Below are 25,248 nucleotides of genomic sequence, written 5' to 3' on the forward strand. Positions count from 1 at the left end.
TCACTGCAATATGCTTCCAAAACACCAGGGGGCAGACAAACTAAATGTTTCCTGGTGAAACAAGAAGTCGTCCAGTTCTGTTACAGGAATAAACATCATGATCAGACTGGGCTGCATGTCCTGCTCAGGTGCTCGTCAATGCCGATACTTAATTCATCTCAGTTTATTGCTTTTAAATAGACAAAGGCGACGTGAGAGGAGGTCGTCTGTTCGTCCCTGTTCCTGGTCAATTCACAGAGATAGATGGATATATAGCTTGTTAATCCAAGAAGGAAAATGTGTCATCAGAGTAGCGCCTAACACTTTACAGACACCAAATGAAATAAACTAAATAAACTAACATAAAATAAAATATAAGAACAGTGATGAAAGATATATACAAAATAAATAAACTGTGCAGTGTGTATGTAAGGAGATACATTTCAGTTTAAACAGGGTGCAAAATGCAAAGTGTGTGTAGTGTATATGAACATAAATGTAAATATGAATGTGTTCAGTGAAAAGAGAGAACAGAGGATCTGGCGGAGGTGATTTCTTGTACAGTCTAATCGCGGTGAGCAGGAATGTGTTCCTGTAACATATTTCTGAGAGATCACTTTACTGAACTCCCACTGGACTTTTTGTGGCATTCAACTTCATCTTGTACTTTTTTGAACCTACCAAACAAACCAAAATGATTCAATCCAACCTCCACATTGAAGCAACAGGCCCTGTGGCTCCTGGTTTACAACACAGCAGTGAAATGACAGCAGATAGGACCCTGTCAGTGGCATCACAATGTTTGCACACACACAGTTGACTTTCAGTCTACTGAGGTTGCTACGTTTAACTTCCAAGGGTCACTCTGACTTCCAGTGGTCACTAATAAACCGAGAAAGCGTCAGAATGGTCATGCGTTGGACTTATGGATTGCTGTTTGCGTACGTCGCGTTGCCTGGATTCTTACTCGGTCTCGATCTGGCCTTCCGATGCCCGAGTTGTACGGCGGAGCGTCTGGCGGCGTGTCCCAGAGTCACAGCGGCGTGTCCAGAGATCGTGAGGGAGCCGGGCTGCGGTTGCTGTCCGCTGTGTGCCAGGCTGGAAGGGGAGCTTTGTGGGGTCTACACACCGAGGTGCTCCGGCAGCCTCAGGTGCTACCCGACCACCGAGTCTGAAATACCGCTGCAGCAGCTCATCCACGGTTTGGGACGATGTGGACAACAAGTGGAATTGGATGTGACGACAATTCTGGACCAGCAGGCTACAAATGGTAAGCTCTTTTATGGAAAAAAAAAGAAGAAGTGCAGACATGGGGAAGTTAAAGGTAAAGGTATGCTCTGGAACAATGACTTGAACAATGGAGCAAATGACAAAAGTGTAAAAGGTCACCGAGCGATGAACTCTTCAGACTCTGCAGCTCGTCTTTGAGCGTTTAGGCTTTTTTTTTAGTTCACTGTCAGTTCACAAAGACAAACCCATCTCTTTGTATTTTCTCTTTTTAAAAGAGAAGGAAAAGTCAGTTAGATGAAAATGAAAGCCTCCATGATGAAGAAACAAAACGAAATGTGAAGCCTTTGAATATTAACTCTAGGGCTTTTATTGTGAAAGGTACGAAAGGAGGGATATGATTCTCTTTCACTGCGTAAAAGTACTGAATCGAGTTATTTCCTAATATATCATATGTTGAGAAACCTACAAGTAAAAGTGCTGTATTCAAAATATTACTCAAGTAAAAGTACAAAAGTATTTAAGGGTCAATACTTAAAGTACGCCACCAAAAGTAAAAAGTACTCGTTATGCAGAATTGTCTATTTTAAATCAATTAAACCTGTGAGATTATAATTATTGATGCATTCCTTTGCTAATCACTTTAACGCTGAGATAGTAAAGCTGGAGCTCATTCTAATAAACTGTTAATATTCCGGGTAGTTTCATGTCTATGACCATAGGAGTTCCCAGAAACAAAACAAAATGGGCCGGTCACGGTAAATATTCAACTACTTAATTGTGGTTTTTCAAAGGATATTTCACCCCAATTGGAAATGACACACAACCATTGAACTAAAAATGTCAGATGGAGCCCAGAGATTAAAAAATAAATTAAAAAAATCAGAAATCTACGCACGAATAGGAAATGATTAGCAGGTTCTGGAAGAACAAAACCTTTTCTTGACTGGACAGGAGACATTGCTGCTGCTTCCAATCAGCCTGAGATGCTCAGATCCTTTTGATGAAAGGATGAACAGAGAAAGGCTCCTCAGAAGAACGTCCTGATGTTTCCTTGGAAGCCATTGAGAGCTTCTCAGAAATTAAGGCCTTGTTTCTGGAAAATATTACTGTGATTAGGGGCGTTAATTCATGGATCACCAAACAGTGTAATCACCTTAAAGGGATCCAGTACCGTGAAGGTGTGTGATCTGACTTCAGAGACTGGCTGTGTGGTCCACTGCCGAGTCCACGCTGTAATTGTATTACAATTCCCTCCGGTATTCATCAGGGATTGGCGCATATTAATATTCATACAGCATCACCAACCAGCTCGTTTTGACCTGAGATCATATCTGTTGAACGCAGAGCAGCTGTAAACCGACTGAAAGCAAAAACAACATTTTTAAACCAGGACTTTTTTAATATGACAGAGAAACCACATCAAACGTCTTTGGTCCCGTCATAAATCCTGCAGAGAGACAGTTATTAGGGTCAAAGGGTCACGATCGATTCCTGAAGATGAATGTGGACATATGATTTGTTTGGCAGGCAGCGGCAGGCTCACATCTTTGAGCGCAAACAAATCTGTATCCCTCCGGTGAACCCATCCCGTGTCCTTGAGCCACGAATCCTCCTCCTCATCATCATCATCGCTGTTGGGAGGGCCTCATTTTAATGGGATGTTGTTTATGATACTTGATGGAAGCGATTTCATACCCATTTAAAACAAATAATTGCATTTTGGAAGTTGTAACATCCTTTAAATATGGAAGATGCAGAGTTGCAGATGTGCACGGTAACAGGTGCAGCCTCGTTTCTCAATCCAGCCCCTTTTTCTGTATCATCATCATCATCATCATCATCTTGGGTCAGTTCACTGAGGAATGTACTCGATGAGTCCTTGGACTTTCATACAAGGAAAAACCGAGGTGAAAAATTGAATCTTCAACAGTTTTTTTTTTAAGATTCTGTGAGCTTTCGTCAGTGAAAACAACCGCGGGCCTGCAGTAACTTCAGCTCAGCGTGATGTACTTGTCTGCGCTCTCTGCTGTGATTTACCGTCTTTGCTGCTGAAACCAGTCAGAACACATGAAGCAAAAGCTGAAAATGAGCATCGGATCAGACTGCGGTTTGCCCTCGCCTCGCCGTGTTATGCTTGGCCTTTCAAGCAGGAGCAACTGCAGGCTATCGGATGTCAACATCTGTCTCCTTTGTGCAGGTTTTGGGGTCGTTTCCTGTAGTTCGTTGGGATTATACTTTTTCACTGCTGAAGACCCAGCACTGCTCTTCATTTGAAAGAGACTTGCATTAATTAGAAGGATTTGGGTTGTGGTTGCTTGGTGTGATTCTGCGTTCACCCGGCTGCGTTCTCGCCTGCCTGAGCTGAACTGAATCACACAGCCTGACGACGGGTAAACAGTCCAGAGTTCAAATCTACCAGCTCTGGCTGGTGTGAGCACACGACGCATCCTCCTCACGAGTTGGACATCATTTAGATCTCAGATGATTCAAATCTAGAGTTTGAATTCTTCCAATATGAAAAGCATGTCATATCGGGACGGCACATCATCTTCAGTTTTTCCACTTTTTTGGGGCGTCGACTTCGAAGAGATGTCTCAGTCATCAGCCACAAAAGGTTTCAGGCCAGATGTGTGTGTGGTTTTTACAAAATATACAGCTTTCATTTTAAATTGCAATTTGAATTTGATTCAAACCTAAAATTTTAATTTATTATGCTTTTTATTTTTCTCAAGATACAAATTTACTTTTACACAAGGTAATTAATATATATATATATCAAGTTGTGATGACAAAGCTATATATTATATATATTTTGCAACATGTACATTATATATATATTATATTTTGGCACAACTTTATATATATAATACATACTCAAATTACTTGTATAAAAGTACATTTTTAAAAAACAAATTAAAATTGCAATTTAAAAAGTTTTATATTTAGCTGTAAAGTTGGTCCAAAGTATCATTTTTTTTCAGTGTAGGAGCTTCGGTCTCAAACTAAATCCAAATATGTTTCCTTTCTTTTAATCATGGACAAGAATAATGAATTCCCTGTCTCTCAGGGAGACATGGACCTGAACGCATCACTATACATATTATATTTAGCCATTCATACGTCAACATGTGCTGTGATGCAGATGAAGGTCAGTTTAGCAATGTGCACTCTTCATTCAGCTTGAAAAGCTGAATGAAGCTTCTTACTTGAAAAAGCTAAAATACTTCTATACCACAAAAAGTCCATCAAAAGCAAAAGTTTGGACATTTGGAGTTGCTTAGTTTTGGAGTTATTGGCGACAGAGAGGTCCAACTTCTTTCCAATATAACGGGACTAAATGGCACTTGGCTTGTGGCGCTCAAAGCAGCAAAAAAAAAAAAAACAGCAAAAAAGCCTCAAAGTGTGTCTATGTTCCTTCAGGAAACTGCTCACAACCAGGTCTGAGGATTATCTTGATTAAGTGGGTTGTGATTTTTGGAAAGAGACATTGCTCTTGAGTTTTTCAAATGTATTTCTTGGCGCAGAACAGTCCCACTTTGATCCATATGTGTACGTTTCCCTGCACAAAGCCAACAGAAAGGCATTCGTGTGTATTCTACAACTCAGTCCAGCATCTAGGAATTACATTGGACTAATCTGAGTTTCACCGTTTCCGTCACCGATAAAGTAAGCAGCTTGTCTGGTGCACAGACCTGCAATTAACAATCAATTTCCTGACTTTCAAGTGCTATTACTTAACCTTCGTTGCCATGTTTAGACATTCTCGGAGGCAAAACTTTTGCAAACATTAAAACACAGTCCGGGATATCCAATGTTGTTCTTGTCTTGCGATAAGGTTGCGACAATAACATGCAACAGTTTGGCCTTTTTCCTCAAGTCCAAAGCACCACTATCTGGTAATAGAAAGGGCATGTGTGTATTCTTTGCTATCTAAACTACACAGACCTCTACTCAATCCTCTACTGACGACCCCCCCTTGCCCAGCCAATAGGATCCCAGCGTCCTGTTCCAGCTTTGTTTGCACATCACTGTCTGCTTCTGCCTCCTTTCTTTCTTTCTTTCTTTCTCTCCTCGCGTTGCCTCTGGTCCATGACTGCCCTTGTTGCCCTGCAGGTGATTCTGCTGAGACATGCTCCTTCTCCCTCACCCCGCTCCTCAGGTCTTTAATTACTTCGATGTCGATGTGTGTGTACACGGTATGTGTGTCGGCACACAACCACAGTAAAAGGTGAAGACACAGGAGATGGCTTTGGGTGGGAGCGTGTTGGTGCCTGCAATTCAGAGAAAACTGCCTTCGAGGTGTTAATAGAAAGGCGCTCCCTCCTTTGTGCTAATCTTTAAAAGAGGTCATGTTGGAAAGTTGCGTGTTGCATAATATTATTACAACATTAATAACTTGATTTGACTGTCACAACAAGGTAAAATTACATAAGTACTCTAATTATATACAATTTTAAGGTGCTCAATCATCAGTGGGCAATTTTTATTGTGCAGTATGCTTGTATACAATACAAAATGAGCTTCTTTTCATAATATTAATATTAATAATACAAAATATAATGATAATACATCTTATCTAAACAAGGTTATAAAGTGTTTTTTTTTTTTTTTTTTAAACAATTAGCAACAGTAATAATCAGTTGCTTTTCAGATTCACAAAAATAAAAATATAGTCTTTTTTTTTATCAATCTCCATTATGTTTTCTGCAGCTGGAAACAGCTGCCTGAAAATACAGCTACTGAGACTGAACCACAGCAGTATAGCCATGTTGGTTTTTAGCCGTCGCCATGTTGGTTTTAGCTGTCGACATGTTGGTTTTTAGCCGTCGCCATGTTGGTTTTTAGCCGTCGCCATGTTGGTTTTTAGCCGTTACCATGTTGGTTTTAGCTGTCGCCATGTTGGTTTTTGGCCATCGCCATGTTCGTTTTTTGGCCGTCGCCATCTTGATATTTTGAACCCAGAAGTGACGCAACCAGTCCAACCAAATGCTGAATCAGACATGTTTAAGAAACCAACATTTTATAATGAACATGGATGATCTGAAAGCCCTTTGCTGAGTTTATAGATCAGGTAAATAGTCATTTTCTCATAGGCTTCTAGAAAATAAGAAACCAGAGGAATTGCCATTAGATTCAAGTAAAGTTTATGACACTTAAAGCATTGGCTTCACTTTTTAGTTTTTTAAAAGAGAAGAAACTGCTGTGGGAAAGGACTTCTGTCTGTCGGTTGCATGTTTTCCTACATTATTAGCAGTAGCTTGTCACTTTAAAATGAAAAATCGAGAACAATTTACAAAACACAGAACAGAAAATATCTGTAAGGAAATACAGAAATTGCTCTCTGCAATGTAACACTGGACATGTGTCAATGTAGCATCTATGAGCACTCATATTGATGGTATATGTTTCGTCAGAGAAATCCACCGTGACCTTAGACTGCACTTATTGTCTTTTAAGTCTGACAGACACTGCAGGAGCTCCAATTGGCAACAGTTTCTACTTGAAACTACAAAGACAGCTCCGTTTGGTTTGGATGACACACGGACGCATAGCAACTTCAAGAGTTGAAAGAGCGAGCTGACCGTAAAAGGTTTGAAGCTGATCTCTGGCGAGGCAAAACCTTCTTCATTATTCCATCGCTCGTTTTGTCTGTTTGCCAGCTGTGAAGTGTTTGAAGTGGCCGGGCCTTGAGAGGAACCATTTACGCTGACAATGGTTTTGAAGTACCGTAAGGCCACTTTCTTGGCTGCGGTTGCACAGTTAAGATTTTTTTTTTAGACTCAGCTTCACTGTGTACAATAACAGGGCAAATACATAAATGCTGAGCAACTCTGGAAAGACATTACTCATTCTGTGCTGTGAGGGAACTGTGAAAGCATTGCTCAAAGGCAATACCCTGAGCCAACAGCTTGAGACAGGTAGTTTCTATGGCACGAAATACAGAATCAACAACACACAGCGTTTGGATGACAGCTGTTGGCTAAAGACGTGTTTTGGGTTTTTCTTTCTCTCTTTCTCTGGAACATTCTGTCACGTCACGCGAGATCTTCAGCACAACTGGTACACCTTTACAACTTGTCCAAAGTTGCATCTCGTCTCGCTTTCGCATTCATGCTCCAATAGTAAAAGTCAATGCAGTGCTCTGGCACACACTGGGGGAAAGACAAATATATCATTTTTCACCATGTTTTCTTTCTTCTTTTTACGCTGAAATTAAATAATTAAATCAATCTCTCCCTTGAATATGTTTAATGTGTTCTGCAGAAGCTCTCACTACTATATGAGAAATGATTGCACTTTCAGTGAATGACTTAATAAAACAAATTTCAAGCTTGTGTGCTCAGCTGGAGGTTGAGATTTATGACTTTTGGCCAACGCTTATGTAATAGTAAATATGATTTGACTTCTTCAAACATTAGGGTCTTGTTTGTGGCCACACAGTTGTTACTGTTTTGCCTGTCACAAGCGTTGCCTTTCTAATTGGATTATCAGATTGGAAAGAGTTCCTTGTGAGACCTAAAAACATTGAAAGGATGAATCAAAGATGTTCTCAATATTCAATTTTAGGTTTAAGGGACTGTGATGTCCGCTCAATCCACCGCTTAAATCTTGGACTACAGAGGATGAATACTTACTTTTGGTCCATAAACAATTTCTATCCATCATTGAAGAGACGCAGTTAGCTGCATTGAACACTAGGCGGCGTTCTCTGTTTACGGAATTACAAACACGGAAAACTAAACTGCGTTAGCTTGCCTTGGCTAAATCAGGTCGCTGGCTTTCCAATAAAGCACTTAAAAGGGAATTACCCTGAACATCCTGGTCTCCGCCTGCTTTTCTAGTCAATCATGTCTCTCATTACGACTCGTGGACGTCGGCTAAAAGCACCTAGCTTGAAGGCTCCTTTGCTCCAATGAGTATAGTCTTAATTTCAAATGGAAATCGTTAAACTGCTTCAGAAAACATCTGCAAGTCATCATCTTTTTAATAATTTTACGTTTGCAAGTGAAAGGATGGGTCTTATAAAATACCATAATTTGCCATGTGATGTATTGAACAAGTAACGGGAACGAGTATCATATAAAAATTTACTCGACATCTGGTGGTAAAATCATTATTCAGGACATTTATTCGTTGCAAGGAAGGAGCAGAGTCAGGAGTACAAAATGTTACTTTACTAATTGTATATCTAAGTCTGCTCTCGGAAAGAGCGAAGTACTACCTTCTTAAATAGCTTGAGGTTATCAATACACCGAGGCCTCCATGACGTCTTCATGGCTTCATTCCCCCATTACGTCTTGCCATGATATAACAATAGAATTCATTGCCCTGTCTCATGGCTATCAGGAGACATGTCAAGTTTGTGTGTAAAATTAAACAGAGACCGTAAGATGAGAAGTCCGACTATAAAAGTGAAACAGTTACTGATTAAGCATAATTACGTTTTTCTTCCAACATTGTGTTACCCAAAAGAAGTCATGTCTACCAACCAAGTGCTGAGGTTTATTCTTACAGCCCGTGTGGATAAACAATTCTGAAACTCAAAACGCATTAATAACAATCAAAATGTCTCAAATAAAATCGGCAGAAATTACTGAGAAAATATAAACGTTTAAGGCTGGACGCGAAGAAAAAAAAAGAACTATTGCAGTGTCGAAGCCACACTTACTTTTACACCTGGCGGAGTGCGTGCCAAAACATACGTGCACGGACATACGTGCACGTATCCATTTCAGAAGGAGTCATAGCATGTGGAAGGAGCTGTGAAGATTCACAGAGGGGGGGGGGGGCCTTCCCTCTCAAGCCTGATTTACAACCCCAGGGTTCTGCTCCTGTTTTCATAGCGCTAATTACAGATACACTCACGCACACAAAGCGACACTCACACACACACACACACACACACACACACACACACACACACACACACACACACACACACTGCCTCTGGCAGGTAGATTAGGTACAAGAAAAAAAAGTCCTTACTCAGCATTAACAGCCTTAATCAGAAGTGCTTCCTTATACGAGTCTGGACTCACCACCAATGACTAGCTGTGCGAGCTCAGCTCTTTAATCCAGTCCCCGCTTTCCTGTTGAACGGTGTCAGACAATCTCAGATCATTTAGTCTGCGGTGACGACGCTAATAAACGTCTGGACGGTGTCCACCCCTCTTTGTATTTGGTGTTTCACAGTCACAGTCACTGGCGGCTAGGTCTCATTTTTCGAGACTGCCGTTCTCTATTAATTTGCCATCCTACTTTGTGTCTGCTCCGGATTAAGTTGCTAGCTCGTTGTTTGTGTTTTGTCTCTCCCGTCTCCACCAAAATGCTGAACACACGTTGGTCTGACATCGGCAGGAAACGCACTCGGAGTGACCCCCCGATGCTCACTGGAGACCTGCGCTAACTGCGTCACAAGACACAAGAGACCTTGGCGGGCCCTTCGCTGTCGCCATCGTAATTACAGCCATTGCAACGCCTGACTGTCCGGTATAGAATTAATGACATGAGGTATGAGAGACCAAAGGATGCCTCCAGGACATGGAATGACTCGTCTTCTAATTCCAGGATCAGGATGAAGGGCCTGCTGTTAGATCAATGTTGGCGTGTAATGGCGGTTTGTGATTAGAGAATACGCGTATGCAGATGAATGTGCGTGAGTATTTTAAAGAGCGGCAGAGACGGTGAGGCAGTTGTGTGTGCGAGCGTAACATTTGTCCATTAACTACGTAAAAGGCGGGACATTTTAATGCTCAACCAACTGACGCAGCAGATGCTTTTTCTGAGGAACACCAAAGTATTGAATGTTACACTGAGATTAAAACCAGAACGTTTACCAAAGGCTTTGAATAGATTAGCGTTTCCAGGAAGGCCTGGGCAGAGTTTATGTACAGATGCTGCAGATTAACTGCCTCCAGTTTGTGTCTTTGTTCTGTTGTAGAGGTGCATGGGACTGAGAACCCCTTTACCAAAAGGCCGGCCATCGATGCTTGGGCTTGGCAGGAGTCCGCCAGGAAACTCCACCTGAATGAGCGCAAAAGCAAGATGAAGACAAATCAGCTGGAGGACCCTCGAACCCAGAAAGTGCTACAGGTCAGATCAAAAAGCCTTCAACTGTTTTTCATCCTTCACAGACTGTTGCTGTCACTCAAAGCAAAGTTGTACAGCGGGTAAAGTGCCACTTTTATGAAAGAAGGGTGATTAAAAACGTTTTAAGGACAACAGAGCTGCAAGACAGTATCTTTATCTGCCATTTTTCTAAACACAAATACAACACCGACATGTATTTGCACCCTGACACCAGTACAATATGAGCTAATTATCTGAATACTTGGCCTTTACGGGCATAGTAGCAGATGTACACATTTTTAAAAAAGTGCAGGGTAATTGAGCATGAACTTAGGCCCCAAAAGCTCCGTTAAAAACTATTTGTCTCCTCCCACAGCAGCATCCCAGTTTACATAATATGTGTTGCCTATGCCACAGTGTATTGTAGAGCAAGCAGTGACGGTCAACAATGTGCTGTGTGAGCGTCATTGTCTGGTACAGTAGTGCCCTCCTCTGGGCACTCTTTCACTCAAACAAGCATACGCATACGTCGTGCACACAGTTGGTCTGACATTCACTCCCTGGGTGACTTGTCCGAACCTTGCTCTCAACAACCTCATGCCTAACTCCCTAACTTCACCCTCGCTTTACCTAAAACAGTGTCAACGCTAAGCGCTGCCGGCTTACCTGGTGAGGAGCACATCTTTGATGTTTAATGTGACCAACAATGGGACCAGGTTCATGTTATGTGAACATGTATTTGTTGAAGCGTTCAATTATTGAATTGAATAATTGTTCAAAATAAGAAAATATCATGCATCAAAGCTGATATATTATATATATATATATATATATAATGGTATATATAATGGTATATATTCCCCAGCAAATCACGATGTCGTTCCGCTGTTGGAACACTAAAGGATGTAACGCGCTACCTCTGTGGATTTAGTGATGCATTTCCACTGATGCATGAAGAGAATTGTCTTAGTTTCAGTAATCAGTCGTCCTGATGAGAAGTAATGTTGTTGTTTTGCCCTCCACTGTGGAATGTGTGTTGGCAGTTTGATGCAGTCTAAAGATTACAACCCCCCCCCCCTCATCCCCCAATTCTTTAACACTCACTCAACATTTCACAGTCTCAAACGCAGCTCCACAAAAAAGTACAACAAAATTCCAGGAAAACCCTTAATGGGGCGGCGTACAAACGCACATATTCTTTGTTTCATGCAAATGAGCTTGGGCTCTGGGGGGCGACACATGTGGAGGCCTATGTATGTCTCAACATGGCACACAATTATGTGCATGTGTTCATTTTCTAGCTCACTTAACTCACTCGCTATAGCAGCGAAACAAAACAAACTAAAACAAAAAGCGGGAGGGCGCGAGACAATCGTCAACATCATTAGAAGCAACAAAAGAGAGACTGCAGTAAAATAAGTCGTGCAGCGGGAGCAGCTTCAGGGCAGCTGGTGTTAAGCATGGATGCACTTTGTTCCGCTTGTTCTTGTGAGGTCAAATACTGTACCCAGAATGCTTAGATGTCAGCTGGGTTTGTTGTCACATGTGTGACCTTTATTCCTTGAATATGAACACATTTGCTTGAGATAATTAAAAGTCTCATTTGCATCACATTCATATTATTATAATTAATAAGTACAACATAAATTTTACAAATCAAAGTCTGTTTACCGATCATAGCTAGTGGGCATTTCCATACAGCGAAACTTCAGCGTTGATCACGTTTTTGAGAAAAACATATTTTCTTTCAGTTTATTTTGAATGTATTACATCAATACAGTTTTATTTCTGAAAAACATACTTATTTTAAGCCAAACCATGATGTTTTACTAATCTAACCAAGTACCTGTGTTACCTAAACATAACCAATAGATGTTTGTGTTCATAACTGCTACGCTAATCTGGGGGAAAAGCATGTTTGCTTCAAAAGTAATTGAGAATATAGGAATGTTGTTCGAGACAGGGTTACAGGGATGCTGGGGAATACGGGGATGCAGAATTTAAAAAAAAGTGATCTTATCAAATATCTGTAGCCTGCTCCTCATCTCTATGTGAGGCTAGCAGCTAGCGACTGGTGTCTAGCGGCTAGCAGCTAGTGACTAGCAGATAGCGGCTCAAGGCTGCATTAGATTCCAGTAACAAAACACACTGGAATATCACACTAAACTTTCCACGGAGCAGTTTAGGGTTCGGACTGACCACTGGGAACAGCCGGTCCATTCCAGACTAAACTGGCTGCTTTCTGTCAGTCGCTGCATGATTTCGATCATGGGGAGTCTGACAATGTTAGAAAAGTGCAGTGCAGTCGCCGGACTCTTTTAACATCTATAGAAATCGCTGATTTCAGTGCTAGAAAAAGGAACTTCTGCATGCTATTCTGCACATTTGTTTTCCTCTTATACATATTATTTTTCATTAGTATATTTCAGCTGGATTCTGTTTTAACAACACACACATGGCATTAGCTGGAAGGATGCTGCTGTTAGCCCACCGGCTGCAGTTTAAGCTCACAGTCGTCAACCAACCCATGCTGTTTCTTGTCCCACCTGTTTGGTGGTTTTTTTTTTGCCACAGAACACAAGTACCGTACATTTTTGTGACCACACCCGATCCCGACCGCACTGTAAAGGTGCCGTCAGACCGGATTTCACCAGATAAGCTGTACGTTATAACATATTAACTCTGCAGGTCGTCACTGTAGAAACAATGTGTTTTGGGGACACAGAGTGAATAATGCACATTAAAAAAATTGTAACTTTAAATTAAAACCACTTGATCTGGCTGATCCCAACTGCTGTCTCACATTAGCTTGAGCTGAACCTTACAATGCATTCATGCATGTGTCTCGCTGCGTAAGAATGGATATCAGTGTGGAAAGTAGGAGTACTTACAGCAGCCAATACCTCTTAATATATATATACATACACATGTATATGACATGTGATATATTGTGTGACATAAAATGGACCGAACTTAGCCTTTAATAAACGACGCAGGGTGAAAGCAGTAAAACTGGAAGGTTGGATTGCATGCACTGAGGTGCTGGTTTATGTTCCTTCATTATGAGAGAGAGAGAGAGAGAGAGAGAGAGAGAGAGAGAGAGAGAGAGAGAGAGAGAGAGAGAGAGAATCAAAGACTGTAGGAGAAAGTGTTAAAAGAGTGAGCCAGAAAGAAAGAAAGTACTTTTCATCCATATGTTCAGATGTCTGATAAGGTTCATGGCAGCCTGCGCCTCCTCCTGCCCTTCTCTCTCATCCTCAGCCAACTAATCATAAGACCGGACCCCTTTGATCCCACTGGCAACCTGATTCGCTAGTGTAACTGTGTGTGTGTGTGTGTGCATGTACACAAAGATACTATACGTGGCAAAAAGTGTGTGCAACGCATCCATGCAGCAGGAATAGTACGCGCTGTGTGAACATGTGTCTGCACAGGTCTCTCTCTGTGTGTGTGTGTGTGTGTGTGTGTGTGTGTGTGTGTGTGTGTGTGTGTGTGTGTGTGTGTGTGTGTGTGCGTGTACGTGTGGCCGTGGCCACCTGCTGAGTCCAGCAGTCGAGCCGTTCATGTTCCACTCCACCAGACTCGCATCAGTACATGTTGAACTTTCTGCTCGCCTAACTGCCCCTCATAAAAACGTTAGCTATAAATGTGTGTGTTTGTGACGTTTTTACAAGGCAGACAGAAGTATTTTATTCTTCCATTCTTTTTCCTGGACAGAACTCACATACACATACGACCTATACCAAGTCCATGTATTGTCTTCTGGTGAAATCATTGTTTCATTTCACTTTTTTCTTCTGTCAATGTGTTTGTCCTCCTGCTCGTGAGCTATTGTCACAATCAGTGCTCGGCGGTAATCGTGTTGTCCTTGCTCGTCCTTCAGAGTGCCTGTCAGCAGGAGCTGGACAGCGTCTTAGAGGAGATCTCCAAAATGACCTCTGAGGATAACAGAGGGCCGCTGGAGTACCTGTACGGACTCAAGTTTCCAAACTGTGACAAACATGGTCTGTACAACCTCAAACAGGTGAGCCAAGGGCAGCGCACTGGTCTCACATCGTGACATTTGACCTGTTTAGCATTGGAAAACGTGGTAAACAAGGGCAATGAGTAGCTCAACGTGCTAACTCATATTCAACGCCATCCCAAAGATGTAACAAGCACAATATTTTACATTTTAGAGCATAAAAGATGCTTTTTTTTCAGTTGTATAACTTATTTTAAAATGTGCGTTCATAACTGCTAATGTGTGTTCATAACTGCTACGCTAATCAGGCGAAAAGCATGTTTGAGAATATGGGAATGTTGTTCGCGACAGGGTTACAGGGATGCTGGGGAATCCAGGGATGGCGAATTTGAAATACCTGGAGCCTGCTCCTCGTCTCTGTGTGAGGCTAGCGGCTAGTGACTAGCGGCTCAAGGCTGCATTAGCTTCCAGCAACAAAACACACTGGAATCTCACACTAAACTTTCCACGAAGAAGTTTAGTCGCGGACTGACCACTAGGAACAGCCGGTCCTTCTTGTAAGATGTCCATACATCGACGGCCTTCTACAAATCCATAAACCGTGACACAGTAATGGCTCAGAGGGGGTGGTGGCGCTCGACTGAACTGGATTCCCGCGCAATCCTGTATCGCTCTCCGTGTCATTCGTTTAAAATTCAATTATTCAGCTCACGTGGTGCTTATTCCATATTGACTCTGCAGTGAGCTAATTTGTCTTTGAATTAACGCACAACAGCACGGCTTCTCTCTCAGGGCCGGAGAGCTCTTCCAAGAATGTGACAATACTCGCCATGCCGTGTTGTCACAGCAGGTGTTTTTCGCCTTCGACCGGCGGATGGACAACACCTGCTGTGACATCACTCATTAGAGTTCTGGCCAGGGGTTGTGACATGTTTGAGAGCGTTTCAGCCCGTAGAGAGCAGTGCAGCAGCAGTTTTCTGCTCTCACTGGTGACTTCCTGTTTCTTGGTGAACGCGGACACCAGAGGGGACTCCAGTCATCGGGTTTCAAGTGTCTTTGATGATGGAAATGGCTTCTGGTGTGATCAGTCTGGGTGCCTTCATGTTTTGATTTCATTCTCTGACTCTTTCTCACACACACACACACACACACACACACACACACAAACACACACACACACACACACACACACACACACACACACACACACAAACTCTTGTATCAGCCTGGCAAAATCACCCTGGTAAAAAAAAACTATATAATCCCCCCCTTACTCCCACCTGCCATCACCCTCCTCCCCCCCACTCACACACACCCTCCTCTTCCCACACACACACATGCGCGTGGAGATGTTGTCATCATGAACGAGGCAAGAGCTTCTGAGCTCAAGGTTACAAGGCAATAAAACTGTTTGGCGTACTTCATGGGAAGACTTTTGTTAAGCCGAGGAACGAACCGTGCTTCCGACTAGGGGCTTGAATTTGAATTCTGCTCATCCATAGAAATCAGACAGGAGGAGGACAAACAAGGTCACATATCCAGTGTTTTCTTACGGGGATAGTAGAGCAGAAAAGAAGATTTGAATAGGCGCCACAGTTTCCTAAAGCAGGGTTCTCAACCACTCAGCCAATTTTCATCACTGGTCACAAACAACAGCATTGTTTCGGACCAGAGTCCTCGGTTCCCAGGGAGGAACACTGTACCTCCTCAACACTCGGCTCCCTTTTGGAGTTGTCCCTCCTTGTCGCGGGGTAATTACTGTAACTGTCACTTTTTTTGTTCTTTCTCATCGAAGGAAGAAAATGGAAAGTCTTTTCTTTCCCCCCAGCTCTTCATTCTTTTGGCCGTCCCCTCCGCGGCCGCCCCGCGTGCGCGGCGTAAACTGTGTCCACTTCAATTACGACCTCATTTCTGAGTAGAGGGGGGGGTGGGGGGCTCTGCGGGGTGGGGTGTGGGGGCCGGTCTACTGGCATGCCGCTGTGTGTGTGTGTGTGTGTGTGTGTGTGTGTGGTGGCATGTGTGGCTGTGGATGGGTTGTTGGTTGTGAGTAGGGGGGCATGACCTGAGGATGGGCTGTTATTGGGTGAGTGTTGTCCCACCCAAACCATGGCCCTCAATCTCATCCAATAGCCCCCCGCCACCAGAATATCCACAAGTACACACACACACACACACACACACACACACACACACACATACACACATCTCAAGCCACCATAGGCCATGCTTCATTAACGCACCCCCCTATTTCCCACTGTGCATCTTTACCCCTCCCTCTTTTTTTTTGCAGTGTTTTCCAACTAGTTTGTGTTTTTCTTCCTTCTCTCCAGTGCAACATGTCCACCCACGGCCAGCGGGGCGAGTGCTGGTGCGTTAACCCCTTAACCGGGGTCCAGATTCCAGAAACGCCGAAAGTAAGAGGGGATCCCAACTGTAACCAGTTTCAGGAGGAGCTCAGAGTGATGCCCACTGCAGAAACCTTTTACTAGCACATCCGGTGACAGGGTCGGGGGTTTCTTTCAAATACAAAAACTGTGAGGATTTGGAAAAGTAGTTGCTATGTATGAAGGCATAGTTTAGTTTGTTTTCTTTCTTCACGAGGTGAAAGGTGAAATATTGTTCCTGTTGTCGACATATTGAATATAAATAGACCAAAACCAACAGTGTGTCCATCTCTTCAATGCTTTCAGACTTGTCTTTGGTACTCAGACTCATGTATACAGCATGTATATCTTTACAAAGGAGGCATGAATATATTGGTTTCAAAAAATATATATATTATAAATAATGCCCTGAAACAGCAGGGCACTGTAATGTTCAGACAATCTTTTATCAAACTAAAGCAAGTAGTTTATTTGTTGGGAACTATTTTTAGCTGCAGACAAATAGATATGTGCTGTGCTAGCTAAGTATTTATAGATTCACGGCAGCAGGACAGTTTATGTGTGTTTTACTCAAACTACAGCGCTCGTTCTCATTCTAATAAAGAAACATGCCAACCAGTGCATTTATAGAGGAAAAGGTTATATCATGCTTTAGCTACGCAGGCAATACTTGCCAGTGGGATCGTTTCATTGTTGCTTTTGGCCATTTTCATGGGATCTGTTAACAATAAAGAATACAAATAGAATAACACCAGCCTTATCATTTATAGCTGCATTCATTGGTTGTTGGTTTTTGGGCCACTTGGAGGCAGCAGAACAAGCTGTAAAACACAACATGTGTTGGAGTATTATTGTATTCATGACCGCAAACATAGCAAGATTTGCATTCTTTTGGAGTTAGCCTAATATTCACTCTTGTTTTAACTTTGGATCTCCACACAGTTGCCCAACTCCTGGGGGAAAAGTAGCTAGCTCTTTAGCTGCTAAATGCTCCACTATGATTGGTAGCTTTGCCCGTCACTTGGAGCAGCGCAGCTAGCGTACAGTGGCTTTAGTGGCTACAGTGGGACGGTTAATGGGAGCACCAAAACAATAAAGACTGCTCTTAGGTACTGAGAGAAACTATAGAGTTGTCCGTGGGTTTGTGTTCATGAGCGGCCATTTTCACACTGCAAATCTGATCTATTGTTTGCGTCAAGATATTGTTTAACACAGCTTAAGAGGTGAAACCTAAGGCTCTTATTTGCATTCAAAAGACTTGTATACTACCTCTCTAACTGTTATGATTTTCTTTTCTTTTTCAGGCAACAATGTCCAGTACTACAGAAAGAAAATAGCCTTTTGGTTTACTCTACATTGATGCTGATCTAATCCACACCGTCACTTGTACCAATCAATAAAAAGCATTTCAAAATACGTCCTAAAAGTAGATTAACATCATATTTTAAATGTATTATATGAATCAAAGACATCATTTTCCCTCAGACAAAGAAGAACTGCAACTGTGTGTTGAAGGGTTCGGACATTGTTGGCTCTTACCGGACTCGGTTCCTGGATATTCATGCCCGATTTGATGCGATGCTGACGGTCTACTGTTTTAAACATATAAGCTTTTTGTGTACTTGAGCTGAGTTTTACGGGACTTACAGGTGCTCCTTGAAATCCTACACGCAATCCAGAAATAATTTTCGTGCCAACACGTTGTGCAACCATGTTACCATGAATAAATACTTTAATTAGGCAGGTAATTAAAAGTATTATCACTGTCATACTTTTCACTGATTGCATCGTGTAAAATCCCCCTTGTTGATGCGCCAGCTTTGCTTCCTACGCCGACAGCTGTATATTCATCAAATTCAACTTTGCTCTTACAATCTCAATCAATCACTTTGGTTAGCTGGGGAGAGCTGATGTTGTTGTTGTTGTTGTTGTTTGTCAACAGTTTTCCCATCAACACTTACCAACTCCAAAGAAGTGTCACTTGCAGGAGAAAAAAAAATGGCACTGGCGGTAAAAATGTTGGAAGCTGCTGTGCGGCTTAGCTATTTCTATCACTGCTGTGTGTGCAGACACATGCATGTGTGTCTGTGTGTGTGTCTGTGTGTGTACCCATGTGTTGCTGGGGTTACTAATGAAGTGTTGACAAGAGGAGGGATTAGGATGAGGGGCTGACATTGACAAATGTGATACTAAGCGGGTGTCTATGAATAAACCAACCCAAGTACGCAAATACACGCATATGCCCCCCTGCACACACACACACACACACACACACACACACACACACACACACACACACACACACACGTACAGACACACACAGACATATTTGGGCTGCTGATCATGGTATAAAGATGGGTAACCAACAGAGGGATGTGGGGGAGGCCGTGTTGTGAACATCGTGACAATGTGTCCCGCCCTGTGCGCTATTGTCTCACTTTTACAAGTTGTGCTGGAACAATTCTGCCATCCATTGGCTGTAAGCAATCCACTGTTGTTGTCCCTTAGACAGTCAAGCCCATCACGGCGAGGGATAGACGACATCCGTCATCAGTTGCAGCAACTGTCAGAAATTCATTTAAGATTATGGAAGTGTTTGCACAGCTCGCTTGCGACTTAAAATAACAGTTTTTGTAAACTTTAGATATGTCAACATGTTCTTGTTCAGTCAAAATGATGGTGACACTCTCATGAATCCCAGTGGTATGATGATTCTCTGAAAAAAACTAAGTTTTGTGTTTGTTTGTTTGTGTAAATCCCTAATACGAGCCTGAATGGAGCAAGAGCTCTAGCACGAGCGGGTTGTCTTCCAATCCCAAGATTAGCAGTTGAATACCTCCAGGCAATGATGTCTACATAGAAATCTTAACCCCAAATTGCTACCAATGTGCAGGCGGCACCACCATGCATGTAGCCTCTCTGCCATTAGTGTATGACAGTGTGTGTGAATAGATGAATGATGGCATGTCTAAATTGCTAGAAACAAAGTCTATAAACTACTACAAAGTCAATTTACCATGTCCAAATGAAACATAATGCATGTTAATGGATCTTTCGGATCAAACTAGCTGGTTTATTTACAACTCATATGGACATTTAAACAGTTATTTGTCCCCTGAGTGACTGTCCCAGAAAAACTACACTGTAAAAAAATATGAGCCAAATCTTGGAGTTCCTAAGAAGGCTATTTTCCTATTTGGATTGTGTTGAGATGTTTACCATGTCTTGAATACTTGTGACGCTTAAACAGCAAAGAATATATGTATTTGAGAAACCGAACAGCAAATTCACAAACCAAAGACCCCCCATATCTTTTAGGGTCTAATGGCATTAGAAAGGGGTTGGCCCATAACTTCTTTACAGCTCATATATAGCATGTGAGTATGGTGTACAGACTCGGATAAAAAGGTCTGTTAATCCTCTCGATGAGTGTCAGACAGTGTAGAAAAGATTATTCATGGTGGACATTGCAGTAACTAATTGAGATGCATGTATATACGTTGCACAGCCTAAGCACATTTAACCCAAGGCTTTGAAAAGTCCTCTTTACAAAAGTCGCCATTAATTTGCAATCAACTGATTCAAGACTTGGGTGTAAAGAAAGCCTTCTTTGAAGGTCTGGCCCAAAGTGTATCATATGAGATCACTCCTGCTTGGCTTTGGCCTTGTAACCTTATACATGTGCCAGTTAGCTGAACACAAGTCTCAGAAACGCTCTTCTTTCACAACAGCTTTACAGCTCTGTTCAGTTTTCGTGACACACTGTTTTATGTTTGTTTGTCTAATTTCCTTTCATGTTGTCTTATTAATGCTGTTTTTTTGTGTTTTTTTTGGCAGTCAGTTTGCTTTAAAAAAAAAATTTGACAGCTTGGCTCGGTGTCACACGTGGATCTCCTCGGGTGTGTGTCCTCGGGGTTGTTCAGCACATTTAATGCTAGTTTGAAGCTTCGAGCTGGCCTTTTCTGAAAACAAATCAAAACAAGTGTCTTTTGTTTTGGGTTTGATAGATCAGGCACAATGGGCTGAGGAGGGTAGTTTAGCAGTGGGAATACGAGTGGGGGTGAGTATGTGTGCGCTTGCGTGATTGTGTCTGTGTCCGTGTGTGTGTGTGTGTGTGTGTATGTGTATGTGCAAAAGCACATGTGCGTGTATTGGCCTGGAGAGCCGAAGATCTGCCCTACTTTCAGGCTAGTATTTCTTTTGTTAGCATTCAACAACTTCCCTTGATATGTTGATGGCGGGTCTGCGTCTAAGACTCGCGGAAGCTGTACTTGTTGAATGTTAACAAAATAATTGTTGTTTTATCTTTGTTCAAAATGACATGGTGCTTCCAATGGAAGCAGGAAGTGCAACGGCGGAGACATTCTTCTGTGAATTTGGACAAAGGAGCCGAGTATTATGTTTCAGGCTCGTGGAAAGACTGATTAAAAAGAAACGTCTATGCAGAAATATGCAGTGTTAAAGAGGATTGTGGAACCGGGAGGTATGAGAAGACCTCAGCTCTCTATAATCACAGGGCCTTATACAGAATCTACACAAAGGTTATCATGCACTTGTGTAGTTGCACTGTACAAAAGGGGGGCAAGAATAGAACAACAAATGATTATCTTGAAGCTAATATGTGTGATTCTAGCATCACATTATGTGTTTTTGGGTGATCGGATTGCAATCCGGTAGTGCTTGATCAGATGAAAGTAGAGGTGCGATTGGACCCAAACTGGATTGGCGACGGATCCGATCAGCTGAATCTGATCAGGGACTAAACGTGACCTCATTGCAATGAAGTTAAATTAAAAAAACGCAGTCATTTTCAATCCACATACAAGAACTACGTGGGCGGGACAAGCACAAGCTCATTTGAAAAATATATTCCAGGTTTGGACGTGTCAATTGGTGTCAAAGCAGCGTTCTGAGTAAGTTATTAGCAAAAAAAAGCTCAACCTCAAAGGAAAACCCTCTTTCTCATCACCTGGGTCGTAGTTCTGATGGGTTCTCAGTTTACAAACTATTTTAGTAACTAAATGAATCGCTGAGGTCTCGCTGACGTGACGTTGCTCCAAGGAAATTGGATAGAGCCAGAATCAGGAGTGCGTACGACTAAAGTGTACCGAGAATGTTCGCTCAGAGCAGAACCAGGAAGTTAGTCTGTAGGTTCTGTTTGTGATGGACAATTAAAACGGAGAGATTTGTAATGTTTCTGTTTGCATTTCTTTTCTCTCCCAAATAATCGGTTCTAACCTGATGGTCTGTTTACAACCTGTCTGAGCACATGTGTTTCTGGCCGGGTCAACCCTATTTTTAGCGAGGTATCTGCATTCTGAGATCTCAGCAGTTCCTTTGGGGAAGTAGAACCGATGGCCAAAACTAGACAAGCTGCACATGTCAGCTTATTTGTTTTAATTGCCCGAAAGCTCTCGTGATTTTTTCCCCGTTCGGAATATTTTCTTCCCAAATACAGATTGTGCCCTTGACTGAGATGCTGCAATGCATGGCAGCCCCAATAGGAGCATTACATCTCTGAGTTTCAGTGCCTATTATGCCTTGTAGGATGTCAAATCTTAATCTCAATGTTGGTTTACTTAACATGCAGTTGAGGTTCTCACAGTCACATCCGATCCACGCCGAAGAACCTTCCATTAGGGATTCCGGGTCTAAGTCCATCTTTGATGAAAGGGCTTGGATGAAAACTAGCAGACACTTGTCTGCCGTCTACTACCACCGGCATTGGAGGATTCCACCGCTAAGTCATGTGATTTACTCTCAAGCACTGTACATTCTTTCAAATCTCCTTTCATCTCCCTCCCGGTGATGAAAAGAACCACCATTACCTCTTTAAGAGATAGTATTACACAACGGCACAAGCAGTGATTTGCAAAGATCCCAATTATGCAGTGTAAACATCTGCATGCCATTTGTACGCGTATGTCTTTTAAATGCCTCGTCATTGTTTTCTAAAAGTCACATTTAATGATATGAGCCACCGGCAAATGGATGCACAAGCAAGTGAGAATCTCAACAAAGCTCATTGCGTGGGATTTTACGGCACTAACAATTTGTTTAAAGCGTCCGAATGGATGCAAAAGAGGACGATCGGCAACCTTTTGCGCAAGACGCGGTGGTCTGAGCGGCACAGCGGTGCTCGGCACAGCGGTGCTCGGCACCGGCACAGCGGTCGGACTAGGGTTTTGGGATGGAGCGAGGTGCGTGAGTTGATGTCAGATGTAGCCGTTCAACGTTGTTCCCTAATTATGTAATAAAAGGGGAATAAATGCTTTGAAGTCCTAAGTGCAGTTGTCAGTTTCTTTGAAGGCAAATAGTAATTGTCATGTTCACTCCCTCACAAATCAAATCTCCTACACATGTTTCCTCCTCCCCGAAGTCAAAGTCAGTGCCCTCCCTTCATGCGTGTACGCACACAGACACACCACAACAACCTTTACGGCAGCCTTGATCTGACGTGCCCTCCCTCCACCCTTTCATGCCCTGCATCAGTCACCCACACATCTGGTTATGGTCAAAGGCCTGAGTTCCCCAAAGGGGAAGACTTTTTGGTGGTCCCCCCCAAAAAGAAAAAGTCCCATTCGGTCACTTCCTGACCCGACGTCCCTCTGTGGCGATGCACACGCAGATTCTCGGAAGCCCCGTCGGTAATTTCATCCTGACGAGTGTTTGTGCACGCTGTACATTCAAAACAAACTCATCAAGAGCTGATCGAATTGTTTGAAATTGTCACCTAACCCAGGTGATCCCATTGTGCCAAAAATGTGGGTTTGTGAGCGTGAATGTTGCTTCATATCTACCTGACCTTCCGTAGCTTGTCCTGCCTCAGATTCTCCGTGAACCCCTTGAGTCCATGTATCTAGCTGCATGTGTGTGTGTGTGTGTGTGTGTGTGTGTGTCTTTATGAATGGACATTACTCAGAGGAGGCCATTCTGCTTTTACGTGGTGATAAAAGTAGGTTTTCATTCACATAAATCTTCCCCCAGGGTACAAATCCCTTCTTCCCCGTCGTTGAGCTGGCCCCACTAGATGTTATCCACCCCCCTCCTCCTTGAAGTTCAAACTCATGTTAAATGACTTCCTTGTTCCTGTGCAATCTTTTGACTACGGTGTTGAGAACCAGGTGACTTGCCCTCGGGCGAGGCTTTTTAAAGTCACATCCTGCATGCTGCATGAGATCCTTGTGGGCTAGCCTGGGTGTCTCAGACTTATGTCTAAGAGGTTTATCAGCTCGTGCCTGGGAGATTAGTCAGCGCTTACTAGCAGGATGACTCCGTTCCAAACGGGACGTTTCAGGCCATTTTACCGTCTACGGCGCTCTTCTGAAACAAATGCAACGCTCGAAATGAAAAACCTCACCAGAGTGTTTAAATGAATACATAACTTTATTTAAATAAATGCTTTGTCATAACAAAAAAAAAGACAAAGGTTAAAAGAGTACATAAATTACAAGTTGAATAAATATTACACAGTGATATTCACTTTAATAATTTGAGATTTTTTGTCTTTTTTTTTCCTTATCAGTTTTTATGTAGTTCCAAATACTGACCGTTGTATTTCCCACTATTCCTCCTGCCACCGATGGGTCCATTTCACAAGCCAGTGAACACCAAATTATGAAAACCAATTGTATTGACTCATTACATCCGGAAAGTGTTATGTACTCAGAAAAAAAGCTGTACTGTTGTTACTGTCCTACTGAAATATGAAATGTGAATATGAGTTTAAAACCAAGTAGGAGATGTGAAACCTGAGGAAGTCGGTACTCGCAAACAGGAAGTCACCTACACTGAAGGAGAGACTTTTCCTCTTTTAAGCCTGAACCTATAGACCTGCAATCCAAACAAAAGAAACAAATACCTGGAACATTGAAGTATTCACACGCTTGATGGACTCAGACAGTGAATGGTCCCAGATATCAGATGCATGTTTTGCGCCTTGAGAGTATCAGATTAAAGCGATACTCAATCCTCGGTTCCGGTATTGCGTTCCCCAGATTTTCATGACTCCTGGTGACTGTCTTGCTAACTGTGTCTAATGTCATGCAATCGGTGACCCCATATCGGGGGGGAAAGTGGCTAGGCCCTGATTATGACCACTGCCCATGGCGCTCGCTCGTCCTCTCTCTCTCTCTCTCTCTCTCCTCTCCCCTCTGTCTCTCTCTCTCTCTCTCTCTCCATCTCAACTCTCATCTCTGTGCAATTGGCCATGAGAACATCTCTAGCTGCGTGTTACTTTAAAATCTATTTCTCCCTAAAGGATGTTGCTGTATTGGAGGTCCCAGGCATGGGCTGCACAGCCCCTGTCGACAAATATTACCTCAAAGCGCCACCTTTAAAAGGTAAGCACAAGATAACACAACATTTAGCTTTTGTGGCTGTTTTTTTTTTTTTTTTTTTTCTTTTTTTTTTTCTTGTTCCACCAACTTCATGATACTACATCTTAGGACGTCGTTGTGTGTCAATATCAATAGTGAGTAACTGAAATAAGTGCAAGCTGCTTTATTTTTTTTTCGAAAGTGGTAGTGGGGGATTTGGTGTTGGAAATGGGGCGAGGAGCCTCGATTATATATATATATATATATATATATATATATATATATATATATATATATATATATA

The 25,248-nt window shown here is 42.4% G+C and overlaps 1 protein-coding gene across 1 annotated transcript; it reads left to right on the forward strand.

The window, feature by feature from the left end:
- Positions 1 to 885: 885 nt before the first annotated feature.
- igfbp2b (insulin-like growth factor binding protein 2b) lies at positions 886 to 16,731 on the forward strand. The gene is made up of 4 exons (XM_068572639.1): positions 886 to 1,249; positions 10,151 to 10,302; positions 14,162 to 14,302; positions 16,573 to 16,731. Exons 1-4 carry the CDS (start codon positions 886 to 888, stop codon positions 16,729 to 16,731), a joined length of 816 nt encoding a protein of 271 aa, XP_068428740.1.
- Positions 16,732 to 25,248: the final 8,517 nt, after the last annotated feature.

The sequence above is a fragment of the Clinocottus analis genome, unplaced genomic scaffold (assembly GCF_023055335.1).
Source record: "Clinocottus analis isolate CAN_PGR_092001 unplaced genomic scaffold, fCliAna1.0.p SCAF_12, whole genome shotgun sequence".
Taxonomy (NCBI): Eukaryota; Metazoa; Chordata; class Actinopteri; order Perciformes; family Cottidae; genus Clinocottus; species Clinocottus analis.